Below are 21,772 nucleotides of genomic sequence, written 5' to 3'. Positions count from 1 at the left end.
CCTTGAAATTTCCAGACCTCACTTGATTTTTCTAGACCTCCCTTGATTTGTCTAGACCTCCCTTGATTTTTCTAGACCTCCCTTGATATTTCTAGGCCTCCCTTGATTTGTCTAGATCTCCCTTGATATTTCGAGACCTCCCTTGATTAGTTTAGACCTCCCTTGATATTTCCAGACCTCCCTAGAAATCTCCAGACCTCCCTTGAAATCTCCAGGCCTCCCTTGAAATTTCTAGACCTCTCTTGATATTTCTAGACCTCCCTTGAAATCTCGAGACCTCCCTAGAAATCTCCAGGCCTCCCTTGAAGTTTCTAGACCTCCCTTGATTTTTCTAGACCTCCCTTGATATTTCCAGACCTCCCTTGAAATCTCGAGACCTCCCTAGAAATCTTCAGGCCTCCCTTGAAGTTTCTAGACCTCCCTTGATTTTTCTAGACCTCCCTTGATATTTCCAGACCTCCCTTGAAATTTCTAGACCTCCCTTGATATTTCCAGAACTCCCTTGAAATCTCGAGACCTCCCTAGAAATCTCCAGGCCTCCCTTGAAGTTTCTAGACCTCCCTTGATTTTTCTAGACCTCCCTTGATATTTCCAGACCTCCCTTGAAATCTCGAGACCTCCCTAGAAATCTGCAGACCTCCCTTAACTTTTTCAGTACTCCCTCGATTTTTCTTCTTTTTTTAAATATCAGACCCTGATTTGTAACTGCATATATAGGCTCAGAATAGTTAGACTTAGAACAGAAAAGTCACATTATTCAGAAGCGCTATAGATCAACCTGAATTCCAATTTTATTTTTGAAATTTTTTTGTTGTTATTGTCTGTTTTTTTTTGCAAAAAGTTTTACAGTCTCGTATTTATAATGAAGACATAGTTAGAACCTCCTGGAAATCAATTACCAAGTTATGAAGAACGGCTAACGCTATATCTTTCCACCATGTTACGAGTACCTATATGAGATACATATATTGTATCTTATACAAGGGTATACAAGGGTACCCACCATCCCCAGGCAGACGACCATTGAACTCCCCATCATCAAATCTTAGTTTAATTCTGTTTTCCCTAAAAATTCGTGAGTCACGAGTGCTGTTTCTTCAGCGGCAAACAATGTTATTAATTTTTAGGGATGAGTCCCATACTACTTGGGTATTCAGCGAGTAGTATCTTTTTCTGGTTATATAGTACTGCTCTGATGGGCCACCTACTTTTGGGATCCTTATGTGGGTACAGTCAATGGATGGATTGCGAACTGGAGTCGGTTTAACTCCGGGGCTTTTTGTCGGCGCCTAGACACTCAAGGCTACCGGGCTTCTATATCTTGGGTGTTGAATGCTGATGATGAGTCCGGCAACGCAAGCCTGTTGAGATTCTTTATAAATGTATCCTTTTTCAGGAAAACCTTGTTGAACTTTAATGTTATGTATATCCTTCAGGATACCTTTCGTATGCTTGATTTAAAAAAGAAAATGAATCCTTTTAAATCGAAGTACAAACTACAGATGCTTATATATATGTAGTTCTATGTATGCATCTACAAAGTTGCTCTCTTAACTCACAAATATACACCTTAAATTTTAGTTGGCGCATCAAATATTTAGAGGTGCCCCCAACATCATTAAGTTTGAAGAAACTGATCAATTTGGTCAAAAAATCAAGAAGATCGTATAAACACTAAATGACATTTTCAGTTTTGGCCTGTTATTATAATATAAACAAAATATTGATCTTGAACTGTATGCATTAAATTGGGGGGTAGTGTGGTGAAAGAGGTAATTTCACAACTCTCTTCAAACGTTGTTCGAACGCCATTCAGTCACCTCGCGAGCTTACTTTTTCTTTTGTTAAACGCTTTAATTTTTACACGATTATTAAGAATAAACCTTCATGTAAGTAGTATATTTTCAATTTTCTGTTCTAAGTTGAAGTATTAATATTGCAATACTTTAGCAAAGCATACATTTTTTTCTTAAAAATGTCTCAAGTCAAAACCCGATTAACGATGACCTGTCCTGTGTTTGGTTTACCAGAGAAGCTATCCGCCTCTCAATTACCTACTTACAATGACGTTATGAAAAATTATCTATTAATTAAATATGAATTTAAGCATGAAAAAACAACAAAAGAGCCAACAGTTCATGAAATATCCGAAAGATTGGCTCAGGTAGTCTTGGAAATTTGGAAAAAGGCGTCGCTCCCAACTGTTAGTCTCAAGCGAATATTTCAACTTATTCGTTCGTATCACGACAAATATAGGACGTTAATGAAACCTTATCATGGCCGTCAAACAAACAAAAACTACCAAGAAAAAATTAATAAGTTCGTCACTGATTCCCATAAATTATTTGATATTTGCAGTTGCAAATGCCAACTTATAGCAAATTGTAACTGTTCAAAAAACAACCGTATTCCCAAAGAAGAAATACATTTTTTACTCGATCAAAGATCAGTAAGAAAAATGATGATAGGGGGTGTGGATGTGATTGCAACTGTAAGAAATAAGAAAAAAGAAGAAAGAAAAAGAAAAAAAAAGTGTTGCGTAACAGAAAAACAGTTGACAAACCGTGTTGTTCTCGTTCTTTACGTGATGACTCGACAATCGAAAGCAATAGTTCCAGTGATAGCATAGCTTCTAATCTTTTCCCTGAAACACCACCTGAAACTGGAGTTTCTGATAGAGCCGGCGCTATTATAGCTTCGTCTGTGCTTAAAGATGTTGGCATTATTTCAGCAGAAGATCCAAGTGGTGTCATTGATCGCTCAAAGTTGCGTCGTGAAAGAGCTAAAGTCAGATCGGCTTTACAAGATTCAGATCACAAGAAAATCCTACGCGGTATATATTTTGATGGCAGAAAGGACAAAACATTGGTTAGGATCCAAAAGAATGGTAAATTTTATAGAAAAAGAGTAGTAGAAGATCATTGTCATTTTATCGGAGCCTGGAAGTGACTATTTTGGGCATGTCATGTGTGAGTTGGGAACTGCTAAAGGTATTAGAGATTCTATATTAACTCACTTGAAATCCAAATCAGTGAAACTGAGTGAAATAGCTGCTGTTGGTTGCGATGGAACAGTAGTGAATACAGGTTTTAATGGTGGCATTGTTCGTTTGATGGAAGAAGAAATTAATAAACCATTACAGTGGCTTATATGCCAGCTGCATTGTAATGAATTACCACTGCGGCATCTGTTGCTACATTTGGATGGGAAAACTACAGGACCTAAATGTTTTTCAGGTGCTATTGGAACTCAATTACAAAAATGTGAGAATATGCCAACAGTCCAATTCGCCGTCATTTCTACGCAGTTACCTGAAATTACGAAGAGCGATTTGAGTACCGACCAAAAATATCTCTACAATATAATGACCGCTATCAGCACTGGTGTTTTTTCTTCCGATTTGGCTAATATTGAACCTGGACCCCTAAACCATTCTAGATGGCTTACAACAGCAACTCGAATTCTAAGGCTATATGCTACTAAAACGCATCCCGAAGAAAAGCTAGTGATATTAGCCACGTACATAATGAGAGTCTATGGTCCAATGTGGTTTAAGATAAAATGCAATCCATCCTGTTTAAACGGAGCTAAGCACCTGTGGCAAACCATAAGTATGAGTCGCTATTTGGACTTGAATTTGAGGAAAATCATTGACAAAGTAATCCAACGAAATGGATATTTCGGTCACCCAGAAAATATTCTTATTTCTATGCTCGGAGATGAAAATAAAATAATACGGGAGCTGGCATATAGAAGAATTTTGAAGGCAAGGGCAGAAAATACTCAAGGAATCCGAAAGTTTAAAGTGCCTACCTTCAATTTCAATGCCTTAAGTTATATTGATCTGATTATGTGCCAAGACTGTGAAATAACTGAGCCTCCACTGACCTTCAATATAACTGATGAAAACTTAAAAGCTATGGTTGAGGATGGTCTTGGAACATGTCAGAACATTAAAGATTTCCCATGCCACACCCAAGCCGTAGAGCGCTGCATCAAGCTAGTGACGGAAGCTTCAAGTGCAGTTTTTGGGGAAAAAAACGAGATGGTTTTATAAGGGCAAGACTGCTATCACGTCAACAAATGCCTTCTTTTGATACAAAAAAACAATTTAATATTTAATTACTAATTAATTTCTTAATAAAAACGTTTATATTGATTTTTTTAATTTATACGAAAAATGCATTTTTTTTTATTTTCATCTCTGTTGGGGCACCTCAAAACATTAAGACAGGTAAACAATTTTTTATACGTTTCATGAACTCACTGAAAGGCAACTTTTTATCGCTATGCCATCGAAAAAAAAAAAAATGTTCATACATTATCACTCCACCTTAATGCATACATATATAACATATATTTGTACATATATATAAATGCAAATTATGTCGACATTTTACCTTGTTTGTTGGATAATTAATTCACTTTTTGTTCCTGGCACACCAAATGTAATTTTTTTAAAACCAAATTTCCGTTAAAAAAAAACTTTAACCTTTACTTAACCAAAAATAATTAGAGTATTTAACTTAAATTCACAAATTTAATTTTGATCATATGACCGACAGTTCTTTATTTGAGGATTTTTCTCTCAGGCTTCGATTTTTGAAAAGAGTCTAGGCTTCCTAGCCAACCTGCGGACTACCCATTTTTATATTTAAGAGAAAAGCTCCTATATATGTTCTTTAATGTTTTGTAAAGGAGGCTAACAAAATTTGAAGAACATAATGTGTACGAGTATATTAACCTAACCTTTACACATTTTAATTGCTAAAATGATAACTTAAGCTATCAAATTATTTTAGAACACTGTTGCCCAGCAAAGTATGGTCTAACATTTTAATGTGTATGACTCCCTGCATTTGAAAGCATTCCCAGAATCCAATAGTTTTGTAAATATGCCATATTAAAGATCTAAAACACAATAGTTTAGGTGGTTTTTGCTCCACTTTCGCATAAATGTAAGAAATTGCTAGGTTATAGTGGCTGTCCAAGATGGAAACGGACACACTTAGGCCAGTTTAATGGCCCATTGCGAAAAGCTATAAAATTGCTAAGAACGCTAAAAAAATCAAAAATCCAGAAAATAAGAGAGGATCTGATATGAAGAAATGTCGGACTTTTTGTGACGAAGTTTTTTTGAACTCAATTTTCAGGAGTCTGTAATTACTATCGCTATCAGTCTGCTTACTCGTCGATCTTAGAGGGAAAAATGTTTGGTTCTTGAATTTGAGGAAATAGGTGCTTTTAAGTACATTTCCTCTAAAAAATTTAATTTAAAAAATAAGTTGGGAAAAAACGTTTGTGTTGCACCCACAAATTACACGTTTCAGAATCTCTTTTTACTTCAAATATCAAGAGATTCAAAGCTTGTCTATCAATAGATATGACCCGTTTATTATGTTTTTTAATTAGTCATTATTTTAACAAACGTGTCACTCTTGCTGTTTTTGGCGCATTTATATTATTGAAATTCGTGTTTAAATATTAGTTTTAGAGCATCCAGTGCAAATTCACTTCAAAAGTAGATTCATTTAATTTTTTAAGATCTTTTGTATTCAACAGATAACCAATTTTAAAATCGATAAATTGCATGACTGGGTCGCTAAAACTTGCTATTTTCTTCCAAAAAGTCTGTTTAAAAATATTTCCTATAGGTATTTTAAGATCTAAAAATGTACCTGCAAAGTAAGTTTTTCTCAAAAATTTAAATGCCATTTTATTTTTCAAAAAAATTAGATTAACTAATTTTCGTACTCGCTTTTTCTTATTTCTTAAAATAAAAAAAATACATTTTTGATCATAAAAAATCTTCATCAATTTGATCATCAAAAAGAGCTTGCACAGATAGCGAAGATAATTGAAATCGGTCCATTAGTTCTTGGGAAAATTTAAAAACAAAATGAAGATTTTTGAGGGGTATCCTTCTGGAGTAATACCAAAATATGTTTTTCTTGTAGAAAGAAACCAAATTAAGAACAGAAAATTTAGAGAAAGTTTTAGAAAATCACATGTTTTAAAAAATTTGTATGGGGATTGCTGCTATTTTTCGTATTAATAAAATAAAAAAACGCCTTACGCTAATCGGCTGAAAACCTTAATTTCAATCAACACAATTGTTGGGACTTTAGGAGCCAGGAAAGAGAGACAGACGGACGGAATCGGGGTACCCACTTTTTTCGACTTCTCTACTGTCGTAATGTCATATTTGATTAAAAGCTCTAGTTCGAAATTGTTTACTAATGCAAAACATACCATAAAGTTCCTTTATGTCACAAGTAAAAATCACTTCAATGTTCACTATTTATGTGTGTCAAAAAAATGTAATAATAAAATTGAAGGCTAGTTTAAGGAATTTAAAGGCAACTTAATATAAAATTGATGATCTCTTATTCCAGGTTTCTTCTTAAGAACTTGAATATTTGCTGTTTTTCTTAGAAATAATTTTCATGAACATAATATAAATCATTACTAAAGTTTTTTCAAATTCTAAATTGAGAACAAACATTTTAGTTGTTTTTGACAGAAAACCACTTTTTGGTGAATGTCGCTAAATTACTAATAAATCTAAAGATGAAATCTTACTTATATCTCATATGACCCTCCCCCTGGATCGTCAGTTGGTCAAAAGTTGATGAATTTGTGCTGCGTCCAGTCCTCAGTTAAAAGTAGTACTTTTAGTAACAAAGTTTAAGGAAGTTAAATACAATAATGTTGTTTGGATATACAAAAAATGAATAATTTATAATATAATGAGGGTCATATCCATTAACGCAATACGATTAGTTTTGAATTGAAGGGAATTCCTACGAAAAAGCAAACAAACAAACTCTCAGGGGGGGTCATGACCCCTATGACCGCCCACCCCTGGATCCGCCATTGCTAATGGTTCTCCACTTCACCAACACACGAATCCCAGTTTCTATCTCACGCTTTTGAATCAGCGCGGATTGGTCTCTTCTTGTGAAGTGGAAATGTTGCTTCTTAGAAACTCTACTCTACCTAAGCTTCCTAACCGACATTTCCATCTTACCGCCTCCGTACCTGCAACAATTGCTATCTGCTAGTAAGTTTTGCCTTCTTTTTGTTGCATACTTTAGGGATAGCAGTTTCGGTTAGTTTGAAATTGAGCTATGAAGGTAACAAAAGGTCTTTTGCTTGCTAATGCTCTTGCCACTCGCTTAAAAATTTGGCAAAGCGCAGATTGGCTAAATCCGTTAATGTGTGCTCCATCGTCTATCTAATCAATAAACAAATCATAAAAGGTACAAATTTCGAAGTAGTGTGAACATTTAGTAAAAACTTACCTCGTTCCGACCACAATACCTTATTGTAGCCATAACTTGGATATCTATGGGGATATGGCCTCCTGTATCTTCACCTCCATCATCAACCTCTCCTTAAAATACAATTTTAAGGGAATCTTTATTTATTTATTTATTTATTTATTTATTTATTTATTTATTTTTTATTTTTATCACAGGTAGCAATACAAATAAATTTATATCGTCCGGTATAGATAGCGCCGGGGTGCTAGGCCCATATGGCTGTTAAAATAATAAATTTATATAGTCTTAAGAAATATAGTTAGTTGATCGTTTTGAGTAGAAAAGTTGATTTTGAAATGTATTTAAATAGGTTAAATTTGATTAAGTTTATGTTTGTTTAGTAGCGGGAAAAGCAGTGAGTTATCTGGATGAATAGTTGTATCTAGGAGTTTTTGTAACGGTGGGATGTTTTTTGCAAAGTGTGTTCTTGTAAATGGGCATCTTTGAAGAACATGGTCTAAGGTTTGAGTTTCCTGACAGAAGCTGCAAAGTGGTGTAGGTTCGTTTTTATAAAGATGAACTTTGTTGAACAAGGTATGACCTAGCCTTATCCGAGAGAGCTGCACTGATTGTAATCGGTTCAATGACTCGTTGTAGGTCACTTGTCCTAAGGTTGTCTTATGTTGTCTTAAAAAGGAATGGGAGTTATTCCAACGTATTTATGCTTCTCGTCGTATATTGTCAGAGACAATTTTGAACATTGAAGATGCAAACGGGGGTATTATATATTCCAAAGGCATTTTGATGGTTTCACGAGCCGCAAAGTCTGCCGTTTCGTTTCCTGGAATTCCTGTGTGTCCTGGGGACCATATTAAGTGAATTCTAGGGAAGTTGGAGCGGATAATTGAACGTAGAAGATGAAAGATTGGTGTTTTGTTTTTGTTGTTGAGTATTTTGCGTATTGCACTCAAAGAGTCACTGCAAATAGCGGTTGTATCATGTCTTCTGTTGGCAATTTGGAATGCTTCAACCAATGCCATTACCTCTCCAACAAAAGGACTTTGGTTTGGGGTTGTAAGTTTTTGTGAGAGGATCTTGTCACATTTATTGTCGTATCTATATACACAATAACTTGTTGTTTCTTCTGCTGTCGAGGCGTCTGTGTATAGTATGCAATTAAATTGTCCTGTAGTTATTTTTTCAGCAAATTTTTTTCTGTAGATGTCGGGCGGGGTTCGTTCCTTCAGCATTTTGGCTAGAGATATGTCAATGGTGCTTTTTGGGAAAAGCCAAGGTGTTGAATCTACGTCGTAATTAACTATTTCTGGTATAGTGATATTAGTAAATGTGAGGTATCGGATAGAATTATAGAGTGCACTTTTTATTTTCGTTTTTTTGGAAACTGTGCAACCAGTTCTGCATATTTCGTGTAGCGGATGTTTGCAGTCTATGAGGCTCTGTATAACAATTTTGGTTTGTGTAATTTGTTTCGTTTCTAAAAAAAATGGTGTGTTTGTTTCTGCCAATAAAGCATCAATAGGTGTAGATGGTAGAGCTCCAACAGACTTTCGTAGTAGTGCATTCATTTTGATTTGGATCATCTGATCGTTCCCTTTTGTCCAGTGTGAATAGATGGAAAGGCTATGTTGTGTGGCACCCCGTATGAGGGCTTGTGCTATATTTATAGATGTGTTCTGGTGCGGTCCTTTGTGTTTTTGGCAGATAATTTTGAGTAGATTCAAGGATTTGTTGAGCTTGTCAGCTACAAACTTCGCGAGTGCATGCCATTTCCAAGTTTTCGAGCAAATCAGACCAAGAATTCTTAATTTTTCTTTAAGGGGAAAAGCAGAGTTGTTAAGATTGATAGTTCTGTTCGGACAAGATCTTTTTCTGCATATATGCAGAACTTCCATTTTTTCAATAGGTAGTTTAGCTCCAGTATTTGTGCACCAAGTTTGTGCTTTCTGTATAATTTGATTGAGCGCATGGGCAACTTCTTCTGGGCTACCAGAACTTAAAACGAAAATGTTGTCGGCTAATGTTAAAGTTGATTTGATTTGTGGATCACCATCAGTGTTCAATTCATTTAAAAGCGAATTTACGTAAGTATTGTACAACATTGTTGAAATTGGAGGTCCTTGTGGCACACCGTTTTCGATTGTGTTGTCTAATGAACAGTAGCCATTGACACGTACCTTTATTCTTCTGTTAGACATGAAGGAATAGATCACCTTCAAATAGTTTGAATGGATTCCCCAGTCGTGGAGTTGTTGTATTACTCCAAAATAAGTTACTTTTTCAAAAGCCTTTTCTAAGTCCATGGACAAGAGGACCGAATGGTTTCGTGAAGCTAGCTCTGTATGTACTGCTTGGTCAAGCATATGCAGCAAAGTATGTGTGCCTCTACATGGTCTAAAACCGTGTTGTCCACTGGTGAGACATTTTTCAAGTGTCCATTTGAGTCTATTACCAATTATTTTTTCAAATAATTTGGATAGAATGGAGAGGAGAGAAATTGGGCGGTAATTTTCGATGGCTTGTGAGTCCGTGTTTGGTTTTGGTATAGGGATCAGAGTAGCTTTTTTCCATTCATGCGGGAATGTACCGTTTTTCAAAATATTATTATATAGGTTGACCAACCCTGCCATGACCTCAGCTGGCAAATTTTTTAACATCTTAAATGTTATTTTATCAGAACCAGGCGTGGAGCCTTTGGTAGAACGTAGTTATTCTATAAGCTCTGTTAGAGTAATAGCTGGACTCAAAGCGGTTGAAGAAAAGTCTTTTGAAACTTTTGACGTATTGCTTGGGAAAATGTCCTACGTCGATTCCAAACATAAAATTTTATGAATTCATTATTTGCAGGTTCCGGTTATATTTTTGCTACAATTCCCAATCTTATGTTCAAAATCATTTTTATTATCATGCTGTTGTTAATAGCCATTAAAAGAAGCCCGGTGTCATAAATACCCGACTGTGAAAATCATTACAAAATTAAAAAACAATAGATTTTTGTTTTTGTCAGGAAATGTTAATAATTTATTTTAATATAATATATTTAATTAATTTTATATTCAACATAAAGCTATTCCATACAAGTATATATATATTTTTCTTTTTCTTTTTATTCAATAATGTATATATTTATATAATGTATAATGTATATGAATGTATAGATTTCTTCAATATCAGTAACTGTCCCATCATTCGGGACCAATTAAAAAACAATAATAATTAAAGAAAATACTTTTAATACTCATACATAATTTTGAAATGTTCACAATGGAAATGTGTAATAAGTAATTTGTGTCATACTTGTTGCTTCTATTCAAAAAATACAATATAATTAAAATATTCAAGTCATTTATTTATTCACTGTTATAATTGTCTTCTAGAGTAAAATATGTTTTTTTTTATTTTTATTCTTTTGTAAAAAAAAAAATTATTTGTTTATTTTTTATCAATAAATATAAAAAACAAATGGTTGGTAATTTGGTTGGATTTGTTTTCACTTTCAAAACATGAATCGTTAAGAGTTCCATTTTTAGACATTTTTAAATGTGTATAATATATTAATATAATATTTTGTATTTACAAAATTAGTTTAGTTTGTTTTTTTTATTTTGTTTTTGTTTAGTAAATATTGGTACCATTATTCTTTGTTCTCTAGTAGGTTTTACATAACTGTTTATTTTTAATTCTCAATAGGATTTTCAATTGTTTAACTAATTTTATGTTGTTTTGTTTTTTTATTTTTTGTTTGTTTGTAATAATTTATGCAACAATGTTCAATATACTTAAATTTTGTAAATCAATTTAAGAGTCTACAAATATTTCGTTTTTATTTGTTTAATTTCAAAGTTATTTTAACATTTTTTGCTACTTTTTTTTTAAATACAAATACATCAACAGTAACTGTGGTTTAAATTCTATAATAATAATAATTATAACTGCACATTGTGTGTTTATGGATTTTTCTTTTCATTGCATGGAAATCGTTGAATATTATAATGTATGTTTTTTTTGTTTAAACAAAAATAGAAAACTAATAAACGTGAGTAGGTACATAGAAATATAGTTAGTAAATAAAATTATGTAAGAAGGCTTATGAAAAATTGTTTAAGAAAAACGTTACTGCTGGTTGCGTGTGCCTTTTTGTGCACTCTTGGATTTATTTTGCAGACATTTGTAATAGAAAGATTAAGATCGAATCGATTAAGATTAGAATTCGCCTAGAGAGCAGAGGTTTTACTTTTTGAGGCACTCTGATTTTACACAACATAAAGTTAGTTTTTTATTACTTGTAAATAAATAATTTTAAAACGAAAAATTGTAAACCATTGTCAAACTTCTACGTAAGGTTTTTTGAATCATTAACCCATTCTCTCCCATTGTACTTTTTGAAGTACAGTAAAATGAACTAAGTTGATGGAGCCATAAAATTATGGCAATACTGAAAAATAAAACGTTTGACATTTATTCTTCTTTATTCAATAAATTTGAATTTTTCCACATAGTTTTTTTTACAAAAAACGAAGTAGGCTTATTTGAAACTGTCTTTTTGTGCATGACATATTATGGGGCCTATTATGTAAGACAACTAAGAACAAAGTTGAGTTGTAATCCGGCAATCGGTATTACCGGTCACAACTAGTTGACTGTCACAAATCAACCAGTAGTAAACTAAAAAATGGTTGACTTTTTAAGTATGTTCGGGGTATTATGTAAGCCAGTTGAGTTGTCTCTCAGTTGTGATTGTTGTCAAAATTCAGCAACTGATATTTACTAGTTGTGTAGTGCATTTGTGTGTACAAAAAAATAAAGGTAGGCATCAACAGTTCATTGAAAACCATTTTTTTTAAGAAAATAGAGAAAAAAATGTAAGTTTTACAAATAATAATATAAACATCTGTAAGAAAATAATTTGTTTAGATTAAAAATAACTAAACCTGCCCAATTCGAGAGGTTGATTGAGGTTCTGCAGCAGAAACCTGAGCTGGCCAGAGGCAAGGGACAATTCGGTTCCACAAAAAGAACCCAAGACGAAGAATGGGAAAATATAGCTGTTCAACTGATTAGCATTGGACCACCATCAAGACCACCATTTTTTGGTGCTATGATTCGAACATGAGTTCCATCGATGCATCCTATTACTCCAGGAAATCTGGTTTTCTAGTAAAAATGAATTTTTGATAAATTCATCTCATCATTTGTCTTACGATACAGATACGTTCTTCTACTACGTCTAGCACTTTTTTAAACCCTACCGAAACTGTTGGCTGAGCAAGGCCTAAATTAAAATTATTACCACTGCACTTTTGGTAAGTTCCTTCTGCCATGAAGAGAATTGGTGGGATTGCGGAGGAACGCTGTGGTTGTTTCAAATGATCTTTGATTTCGTTTAGCACATAAACAAATGCGTCTTTGTTGAGTCTAAAATAACTTATAAATCTGAAACAAAACGAAGACATTATAATCAACACTCATCAAAGAATTTGTTTATAAATAATACTTTTTGTTTGGAAGTTCCAATGGATTGGAGTGATCTCGAATATTTTTTTTTCATCAGCGCAACATTCAGGGGATTTTCTTCTACCGAATTTCCAAGAAACAAATCAATAGAACTCTCCATTTCCTATTATTTTGTCTTTTTTATAAAATTTTGCACTGAATTCAAAATTTTGAAATTCCTACGTATTTTACTTTACACAGCTGATTTTGACACAAAACAAGCACATAAAAGTAGGCAATCTATTTCGTCTACTCAACTGAAAAAAGTTGTCTCCCATAATACGATTTTTTTTTGCAGTTGTCTTCAAATTGAGTTGTCTTGATTACAACTCAACTAAGTTGAGTTGTGATCCATAATAGGCCCTTATATTTCTACTCGTGTTGTTAGTTGCAAAAACATAAGTGCTCATAAAACTCGTAAAAATCCAAATATTTCGATTTCCTTCCAAATAATCAAAAGAAATAACGATAACGTTTAGAAAATTGTAATTTCAAATATATTTCGTTGTATATATAAGGAGGTAAGTTTCGTCAAAGTTTGATGTACTTTAAAAAGTACAACGGGTTTATACATGCACTTTTTTTTAGTTACTAAAATGAATTTCAAAAGCATCCCAACGAAAAACTTTTATGGAAAACGCTTTCAAAATCTGGAATCTGCCCTGGACGAACTATACAGCAATGACGATATAGTCAATGCTGATATCGTCATGGTTCCTTTACCAATGGACTACGTTACGGACGAAGAGGATTTAGATGAAGAAAATATAAGAGGTTGAGATCTTCGGAGTTTTGAATAGATTGACTTTCGAAGAAGAATACGAAAGCGATGACGACCTTCCGCTGTCCGAGCTAAAAAAGTTAATTGCCCCTCCTGTTTGGACAAAGACAATTTCCCCAAACGAATTTCAAAGAACTGAAAACTATTTGGAAAGAATAAAAAACTGTGCTTCAGATTTGATTGGGCTCAGCGAAGTTGATGTTTATGAAAAATTGTTTGATGTCGACTTATGACAACTCATTGTGAGCCAAACCATGTTGTATGCTGGCCAAAAAAATTAACTCAGCTTTGTATTCAATGAAGATGACTTAAAAACTTTCATTGGTATCTTATTGTTTTCGGGCTATCATTCTGAAGCTAGAAAATATATGTACTGGAAGCTGTCGGCAGATACCCATGTTCCTATTGTATCCAACAGTATTTCAAGGAACAGGTTTCAAGAAATAAAAAGGTACATACATTTTGCTGATAACAACAACCTTGACTTGAATGACAAAATGGCAAACCTTCGTCCGCTAAGCCAGCTTATGTGCAAAAAATTTCAAAAATGGGGATATATGCATGAGCATTAGGGTGGAGTGAAATTTTTTTTTCCGGAAATCTTTAAGGCCTATATGCGGAAAAGTTGAATTTGGGGACCCAAAGGTTGGGTGCAAAATTTGGTCAATGTGTGACGTCATCCTAGGGTTCCTTCATGACGTCATTGTTTTGGATTTTTTGACATACCTACTTTTAAAAAAAAAATTAATTAATGTAGTTGTATATAGAGTTTATACTTATAGTACCTAGTCATATGCACCGGCAGAAATTTTTCAAGGGGGGTGGGGGTAAGTTCACATAGGGGAAACTAAAAGTGGTCGTTATTATTTTAATTTTAATCTAGTTCTCCTTGGGCCGTTTCTCATTTTTTTTATACTTTTATTTTCTCGTTTTGACTTTTTTCCATTTGAATCGGCATTCTATTTATATTCTTATTTGTGAGTGCCGGTTGTTTTATTTTAAATTGTGAAAATGCCAAAAACGCGAAGTGAAACCGAGTGTGAAGTTCTTGGAGCACCCACCCTCCGAGCTTAAAACCAATGTTCTTCCAACTTATCGTGATGTCATGAAAGCGTATTTGTTCATCAGAAATGCATTGAAGGAAAAACAAAAAGGATATGACCCAAGTGCTTTTGAAGTGTCTTCGAAATTATTGATCGATTTAAAAAGTGTTTGGCTAAAAGCATCTCTGCCTATTGTGTCAGATCAGCAGATTTTACATAAAATTAAAATATACAATGAAAAAATACAAAGCAATAAAAAAAAATATAAAATCAAAGAAAAGCTCATTTATTGAAAAACATAATTTATTTAAATCGACCAGCAATATACTTTTTGATTTATCAGCTTGTAAATGTAACGACTTTTCAATATGTCCTTGCCCAATAAAAGTTCCTCAAGCAGAACGCTGTTTTTTACTTGACCAAAGACAGTCAAGGAGTATGGTGATTGGTAGTGTTGACTCTGAGTTGACGAAAAAGATTAAAAAAAAGAATGATCGCAAAATTCAAGAGGATCTAAAACGAAAAAGGTATGAAGAGATGAAAGAATCTAAGAGACTCAAAAATGATCTTCAAATTTCTGATGAAAGTGGGGATGATCCAAGTGTTTTAAGTTATGACGAGGACGAGGGCGATGTCGACAGCGATGTTCCGATATTACCCAGCAGAAGTCCGTCAATTCCAAAATTACAAGCTAGGATAAATTTAACGAATTTAGCATCAGCATGCGACAGAACAGGAGTATCCGACAGGTCAGCATCAATTCTTGTAAGTTCTCTTTTACAAGACATTGTTGTCGTTTCCAAGCTAGATTCTTCAAAAGTAATTGACAGAAGCAAATTAAGACGAGAAAGACAAAAATTACGTCAAAATCTTCAATGTGAAATTGAAAATATAACAGGCTTATACTTTGACGGACGAAAAGACAAAACAATGATTTTGGAAACAATTGGGGCTAGAACACATCGGAAGATTTCAGTGGAAGAACACATTGTACTTGTTTCTGAGCCAGAAGGACAGTATCTGGGACATGTTACTCCATCCTGTGGGAATGCCAAAACAATATCTTCAAGCATAATTGATTTTGTAAAAAACATCCTGTGTGTTAATATGGAAGAAATTACAGCGGTTGGATGCGATGGAACTATTGTGAACACTGGATCTAAAAATGGTATTGTATGTCAGCTCGAAGCAGCCATTGGTAAGCCAGTACATTGGTTTATTTGTTTACTCCATCTAAATGAACTCCCACTTCGTCATTTAATGGCACATGTTGATGGAAAAACCAATGACCCAAAAGGCTTTTCTGGAGTACTGGGAAAAGCTCTTGAGAGCTGTGATAGTTTACCAATTCAAGGTTTTGAAAAGATAATGGTAGAACTGCCTCCGATAACTATAGAACATTTAAGCACGGATCAGAAATATCTGTATGAAATGTGTGAAGCAGTTTCTAATGGGAATGTAGATTTAGAGCTTGCAAACCGACAGCCAGGAAGAATGTCTCATTCAAGGTGGCTTACAACAGCTAACAGGATTCTACGACTCTATGTAGCAACTGAAAAACCTTCAAAGGAGTTATTGGTTCTGGCTACGTACATAATAAAAGTGTATGCGTTTGTTTGGTTTCAAATCAAAACAAAACCATCTTGTTTAGATGGACCAAAACACATTTTAGCACTTAAGGCAATTGTTCATCCGGTAATAGAGCGTAATGCATATTTTTGCCATCCAGAAAATATTTTACTTGCTATGTTAGCTGATAGCCGAAGCTATGTCCGGGAATTAGGCCTTAGAAGGATTTTAAAAAGCAGAGCGGATATACAAGGTAGGAAAATGAATTAAATCCGACAGTTTAAGATCCCAAAAATAAATTTTGATGCCGATGATTACATCGATCTAATAAAATGGGCTACAGTTAAGATCACCGAACCACCTTTAACTAGAAAAATATCAGATGACGACTTACACGCAATGGTTCAAAATGTTCCTGAAAATATAGAGCTATCCAAATATCCATGTCACACTCAAGCCGTCGAAAGATGATTAAGCTGGTGACAGAAGCTTCAGCTTCAGTGTGTGGCCGAGAGTCAAGAGATGGATTTATAAAAGCAAGAATCTCATCTCGAAAGCTGTTGCCAAAATTTGAAACGAAGAAGGAATTTGCTAAGGCTTTAGAAAAATGATCCATCTTTTTTTATTTATTTGGTAAATTAAATTTTATAACTTGAATTATTTCTTTACTTTATAAAAATGTTATTCTAGATTAAAAACGATTTGTAACCTCAACCCCACACCCAAAACATGAATTGAATAGAACACCTATTGGTATAATAGTGTAAGGTAAATTTAGAATTTTTTCCATCATCAATATAATTTTAATAATGTTTTAAATTATTATTATTTCAGGGGATTAATTTGGAAAATGTATTTTTTTTTTACTAAAACATGTAATTTATTTTTTTTTGCATTCAAAATGTAATCTTAAGATTTGTTCTTTATTAAAATGTGATTTTTTTTAAAGCATATAATACAAATTGTCTGTTTTAATAGTAAGGAATATACGTTTGAAAGGGCATTTTTGTTTGCGAATAGAGGAACCTTAGGACATAATTTTTTTTTGCTAAGAACTTGTGGTATCGTTAAGAAAAAACCAAATTCAACTTTTAGTACCATAGGCATACGAAAATTAAAAAAAAAAAAAAGTTCAAATTCACTCCGGCCTAATGAGCATTTATCTATAGATGAATCCATGGTCAAATACTTCGGTCGTCATTCTTCAAAGCAATTCATAAGAGGAAAGCCTGTAAGGTTCGGCTTCAAAAATTGGATGCTTTGTAGCAAGGATGGTTATATGTATCAGTTTGATACTTATTGCGGAGCAAAAAATGTTAAGCCTTCTCTAAAGAAATTGCCATTAGGGTCAAGAGTTGTTCTTGACTTACTAAAAAATATTGAATGTCCAACTGACCATGCAATTTATTTTGACAATTTTTTTACAAGCTATGAACTTATGAAGATTTTAAAACAAAAGAAATTTAGAGCAACTGGAACAGCTCGCGACAATCGGCTCAAAAAATGTCCTCTTCCTCAAAATAAAGAATTTCAAAAGCAAAAAAGGGGTACTTTTGACCACCAATTCGACGAGACCAATGAGTTGCTTTTCGTTAAATGGAAAGACAACAGCATCGTTACTATAGCCACTAACTACGACAAAATCGAACCTTGCGAGAATGTAAAAAGATGGGACAAAGAACAAGAGAAAAAATTAATATTCCTCAGCCGCTTGTCTTCAAAAACTATAATAAAAATATGGGTGGTGTTGATCTTCACGATCAGTTCATTAACACTTATTCTATAGAAATAAGAGCGAAGAAGTGGTGGTGGAACATTTTCACATCGATGATTTCATCTACTGTCTCTAATGCCTGGAAGCTTCACAAATTGACCAACAACTACAAAGGTGATTTACTGGAGTTTACAAGAGCTGTTACGCTGCATTATCTCAGATTTCACACTTTGAATCAAGGACAACCGAGACTCGCAGTCAAAAGGAGCATAACAGAAAGCCCAGGATACCATTTTGCAAAGAAGTTACCAAATCAGTTAAGATGTCGCCAGTGCCATCAGCGATCGAAATGGTGTTGTGAAATGTGCAATGTGACCCTTTGCATACATAAAGATTGCTTTAAAAATGTTCATATTAATCAAAATTAAAATAGTATGTATGATACCATTGTACTTAAAAAAGTACACCCTCGTAACTGCTGACCACTATTTTTTGAAAACTTTTTTTTTTTTGCAATTATTTTAAATTTAAACTCAATAAACAGAAAATATCACAAAAATACAAAATTTCTATTTTTCTATACCCTTGGGTGTTAATGGGTTAAAGGAACACGTTAAGGAAGAAATAATTCATAATTTCAGTTTAGATGTCTTTACACAAACATGAGAGCATAAGTGCACAATGCACATCCTTCAACACTTTTGGCCTAATTTTAGCTTATTGGGTCACTTTGAATATTTAAATTCTAAGTTTTGTGTAAGGTACACAATTTAAAGTTCTTAAAGCTGGTATATCAGCTTTGCACTTGGCTTTTGCTAACTGGCGCCGCTATTCTAAACACCACATTTAAATATTGGTACACCACGATATTAAAAATGTAAACCTACTTTTAAGTTTTATTTACTATCAAATGCATTTCATTTCGTCAACCACTGTTTGGGGATATCCAAGCTAATTAAATAATTAACTCAAAACTACTTTCTTCTCGCAAACAATTATTAGCAAATCTCTAGATTATTATGTGGAAAATGCACTCCAATCAAACGGGTTAATCTTGCTTATCAATTGAATCAAAAAAAGAATGTTGAATCAAATTCAAAAGTAATTCTTAATATGGATAATCATGGCAAATAATATGCAGAGATTTGTAAAATTATGTTTAGAAGTCGAGGCACTATTCGGAGCATCGTGCATCGTTTTAGGAGCGTGTCTAGCTTTGAAACTACAAAGTGCTTATGGAATAAGATTGTCCAATATGTCAGAACAAATGCAATTTCCTGCAGAGAAGAGATACGAACTTTAGAAAAAAGTTAATCAAATGACGGTAAGGATAAAGCTTCATAGTACCGGTACAGCAATCGAACTACGAGACGAAAGTCTATCATTTCGAAAGTGACTTAAAAAATCAATTCGAATACGTGATCGAATACAAAGGCAAATGAAAGAGTTTCTGGGATGGCGTTGTCTTTATTGTTGAGCATAGACTTAATGTTTTTCAGAATGATGACCGTAGAATCTTAAGGAGAAAGTCGAACACAGAACTGCACAAAAAAAACCTGTCACCTACAGGGCAACATGGTGAAGCTATAGAGTGGAACAACATGACTGCTGCGATGTATATGAGTTGGATATCAATCATTCCATCCATAAAAAAAAGTTCCAACAAGCTAAATCTTTCGCGATAGTTCAAATCCTAGTATAACAATAACCCCAAAAATACCGCTCAAGATGTACAGTGTTTATATTTATTGTAATTTTTGTTTTTATAATAAACGGGCACTCAAGGGGTTATTAATACCCTTAACATGTTTAAAGTTTAAACACAGTGCGAGCATTTGGAAAATAGGGAAGGATTAAAGAGGAGATACCGATGCACATTGGTCTTAAATTTTTGAATATCAAAATGGTAGGGAAAAACACAGTAAGGCATTCCACATTCTCGATGTGCGGTTAAAAAAAGAATCTCTATACTTGACAGTACGTCCGAAATTGTGCTCAAGGTTAAACTGATGTGCATTCCTAGAAATACGAGTATTACGGTTGAAATGTTTTAGGGGGGGAATGCAACTGGCTAATTCGATAGAACACTGTTTATAAAAATATAAAAATATCGGTAGAACAACGAAAGGCATGAAACATTGCGGCGGTGTTCAAGTGACGTAATTGTTTCGGTTATAGTTCTTTCGCCTATCATTTTCAAAGGCTCTCTTTTTGGATCCTGTCCAAGATACTTAAACTTGTTCTTGTTTTAGGGGAACCTGCCCAAATATGCGAGTTATATTCAAGTTTTGGACGAATGAAGGCTTTATAAATTACAGCCAAATCAGAAGAGGTGAAAAATTTCTTGTACCGTCGGAGAAATCCTAAGCACCTAGCAGCATTTTTTGCAATATCGAATATGTGATCATTCCATAGAGGATCTGTGATATTCATACCGAGTACCGAAAGTTGATTAGTTTCCTGGATGCAAGTGCCGCTCATGGATAGCGGCATCGAACAGCATTATTTATTTTTTGTTATTTTATATTTTTTTTAATAAAATTATTAAAGTTCGCTTCAGCTCTTAAAAAATAGTACAAATAACTGTAATACTTTCGTACAAAGTAAATGTAACAACAAATAGAAAGATGTTTGCATTTCAACCGCGACAAAACTATAACACGGTCACATTTTATCAACAATAGCTTTGTCTCTGGGGGAGAGGTGTTTCCACTAAGGCACCTCTCCTTATCCAGGCGGCAGCGGACGAATTCTCGAGATAGAATCAACGGTGGCGTCTACAGTTCCAGTAAGGTCGAACTACTTAGTGAACACCTTATAGGGCTTCTTCGACATATTCGGAGCCCAGGCCTATAAGGAGCGGTTCATCCGGCTCCCCTTCCTTGGAGTTATACTAAGGATCTGGCCCTCCAGGTTGGGGGTTGTGCCGTCGGGGTGACTTCCTGGCCACGTAAAAACATCATAGTCTCGAAGCAACAACAAGCCTCGGATACGGACGGATTCACTGTTGACAACCCACGCAAACGAAATAAGGACAACGAACTTCGGATATGTACGTGGAATGTTAGGTCCCTTAACAGACCACGTGCAGCCGAACAATTAGCGGAAGCCCTAAACTGCTGCAAGGCAGATATTACAGCCATCCAAGAAGTGCGATGGGATGGACCGGGTAAACGCAAACTAAAAGACTGCGATATCTACTACGGCGACTGCTACCGAGAACAAAGACAGCGTCTATTTGGGTGTGGATTTGTTGTTGGAACTAGGCTCAGGCAAAAAGTCTTGAGTTTCAACAGTGTGAGCGAGCGCATCACGACAATCCGCATCAAGGCTAAATTCGCCAACATAAGCCTAATATGCGCGCATGCCCCAACAGAGGAGAAAGATGAAGACACCAAAGATATGTTCTTCGAGCTCTTGGACAAGACATATGAGCAGTGCCCTGGCTATGACATTAAAATTGTCTTAGGAGATTTTAATGCCAAGCTAGGAAGAGAAGACATCTTTGGTGGCATAATCGGGAGATACAGCCTGCACGACACTACCTCCGACAACGGATTCAGGCTGGTCGATTTCGCTGCGGGGCGAGACGTTCTGGTAGCTAGTACGCAGTTCACGCATCTTAATATCCACAAGGGGACATGGAAATCTCCTGATCAATCAACCGTCAACCAGATTGACCACATTGCGATCGACGCACGACACTTCTCCAGTATCCAGGATATCCGAACATTCCGAGAGGCCAACATTGACTCGGACCACTACCTCGTTGTAGCCAAGGTACGGCTACGGATATCCCGATCCAAGCCAAAACAAGGAAGTACTGTGAGAAGATTCGACGTTAGACGGCTACAATCGCAAGAGACTGCCATGTCCTTTTCCGATCGAG

The 21,772-nt window shown here is 34.7% G+C and overlaps 2 protein-coding genes across 2 annotated transcripts; one reads left to right on the top strand and one right to left on the bottom strand.

Moving 5' to 3' along the window:
- Positions 1–7,984: 7,984 nt before the first annotated feature.
- On the bottom strand, positions 7,985–9,481 carry LOC129944956 (uncharacterized). The gene has a single exon (XM_056054618.1). The coding sequence runs from the start codon at positions 9,479–9,481 to the stop codon at positions 7,985–7,987; it is 1,497 nt and encodes a 498-aa protein (XP_055910593.1).
- Positions 9,482–14,621: 5,140 nt separating this feature from the next.
- On the top strand, positions 14,622–17,828 carry LOC129945944 (uncharacterized). Its single transcript, XM_056055927.1, has 4 exons — positions 14,622–16,422; positions 16,513–16,802; positions 16,860–16,937; positions 17,004–17,828. The coding sequence occupies exons 1-2, from the start codon at positions 14,835–14,837 to the stop codon at positions 16,638–16,640; spliced, it is 1,716 nt and encodes a 571-aa protein (XP_055911902.1). The 5' UTR covers positions 14,622–14,834; the 3' UTR covers positions 16,641–16,802; positions 16,860–16,937; positions 17,004–17,828.
- Positions 17,829–21,772: the final 3,944 nt, after the last annotated feature.

The sequence above is a fragment of the Eupeodes corollae genome, chromosome 2 (genome assembly GCF_945859685.1).
Source record: "Eupeodes corollae chromosome 2, idEupCoro1.1, whole genome shotgun sequence".
Classification (NCBI taxonomy): Eukaryota; Metazoa; Arthropoda; class Insecta; order Diptera; family Syrphidae; genus Eupeodes; species Eupeodes corollae.
The sequence above is the reverse complement of the archived record's forward strand: the minus strand, read 5'-3'. Positions and strand labels throughout refer to the sequence as shown.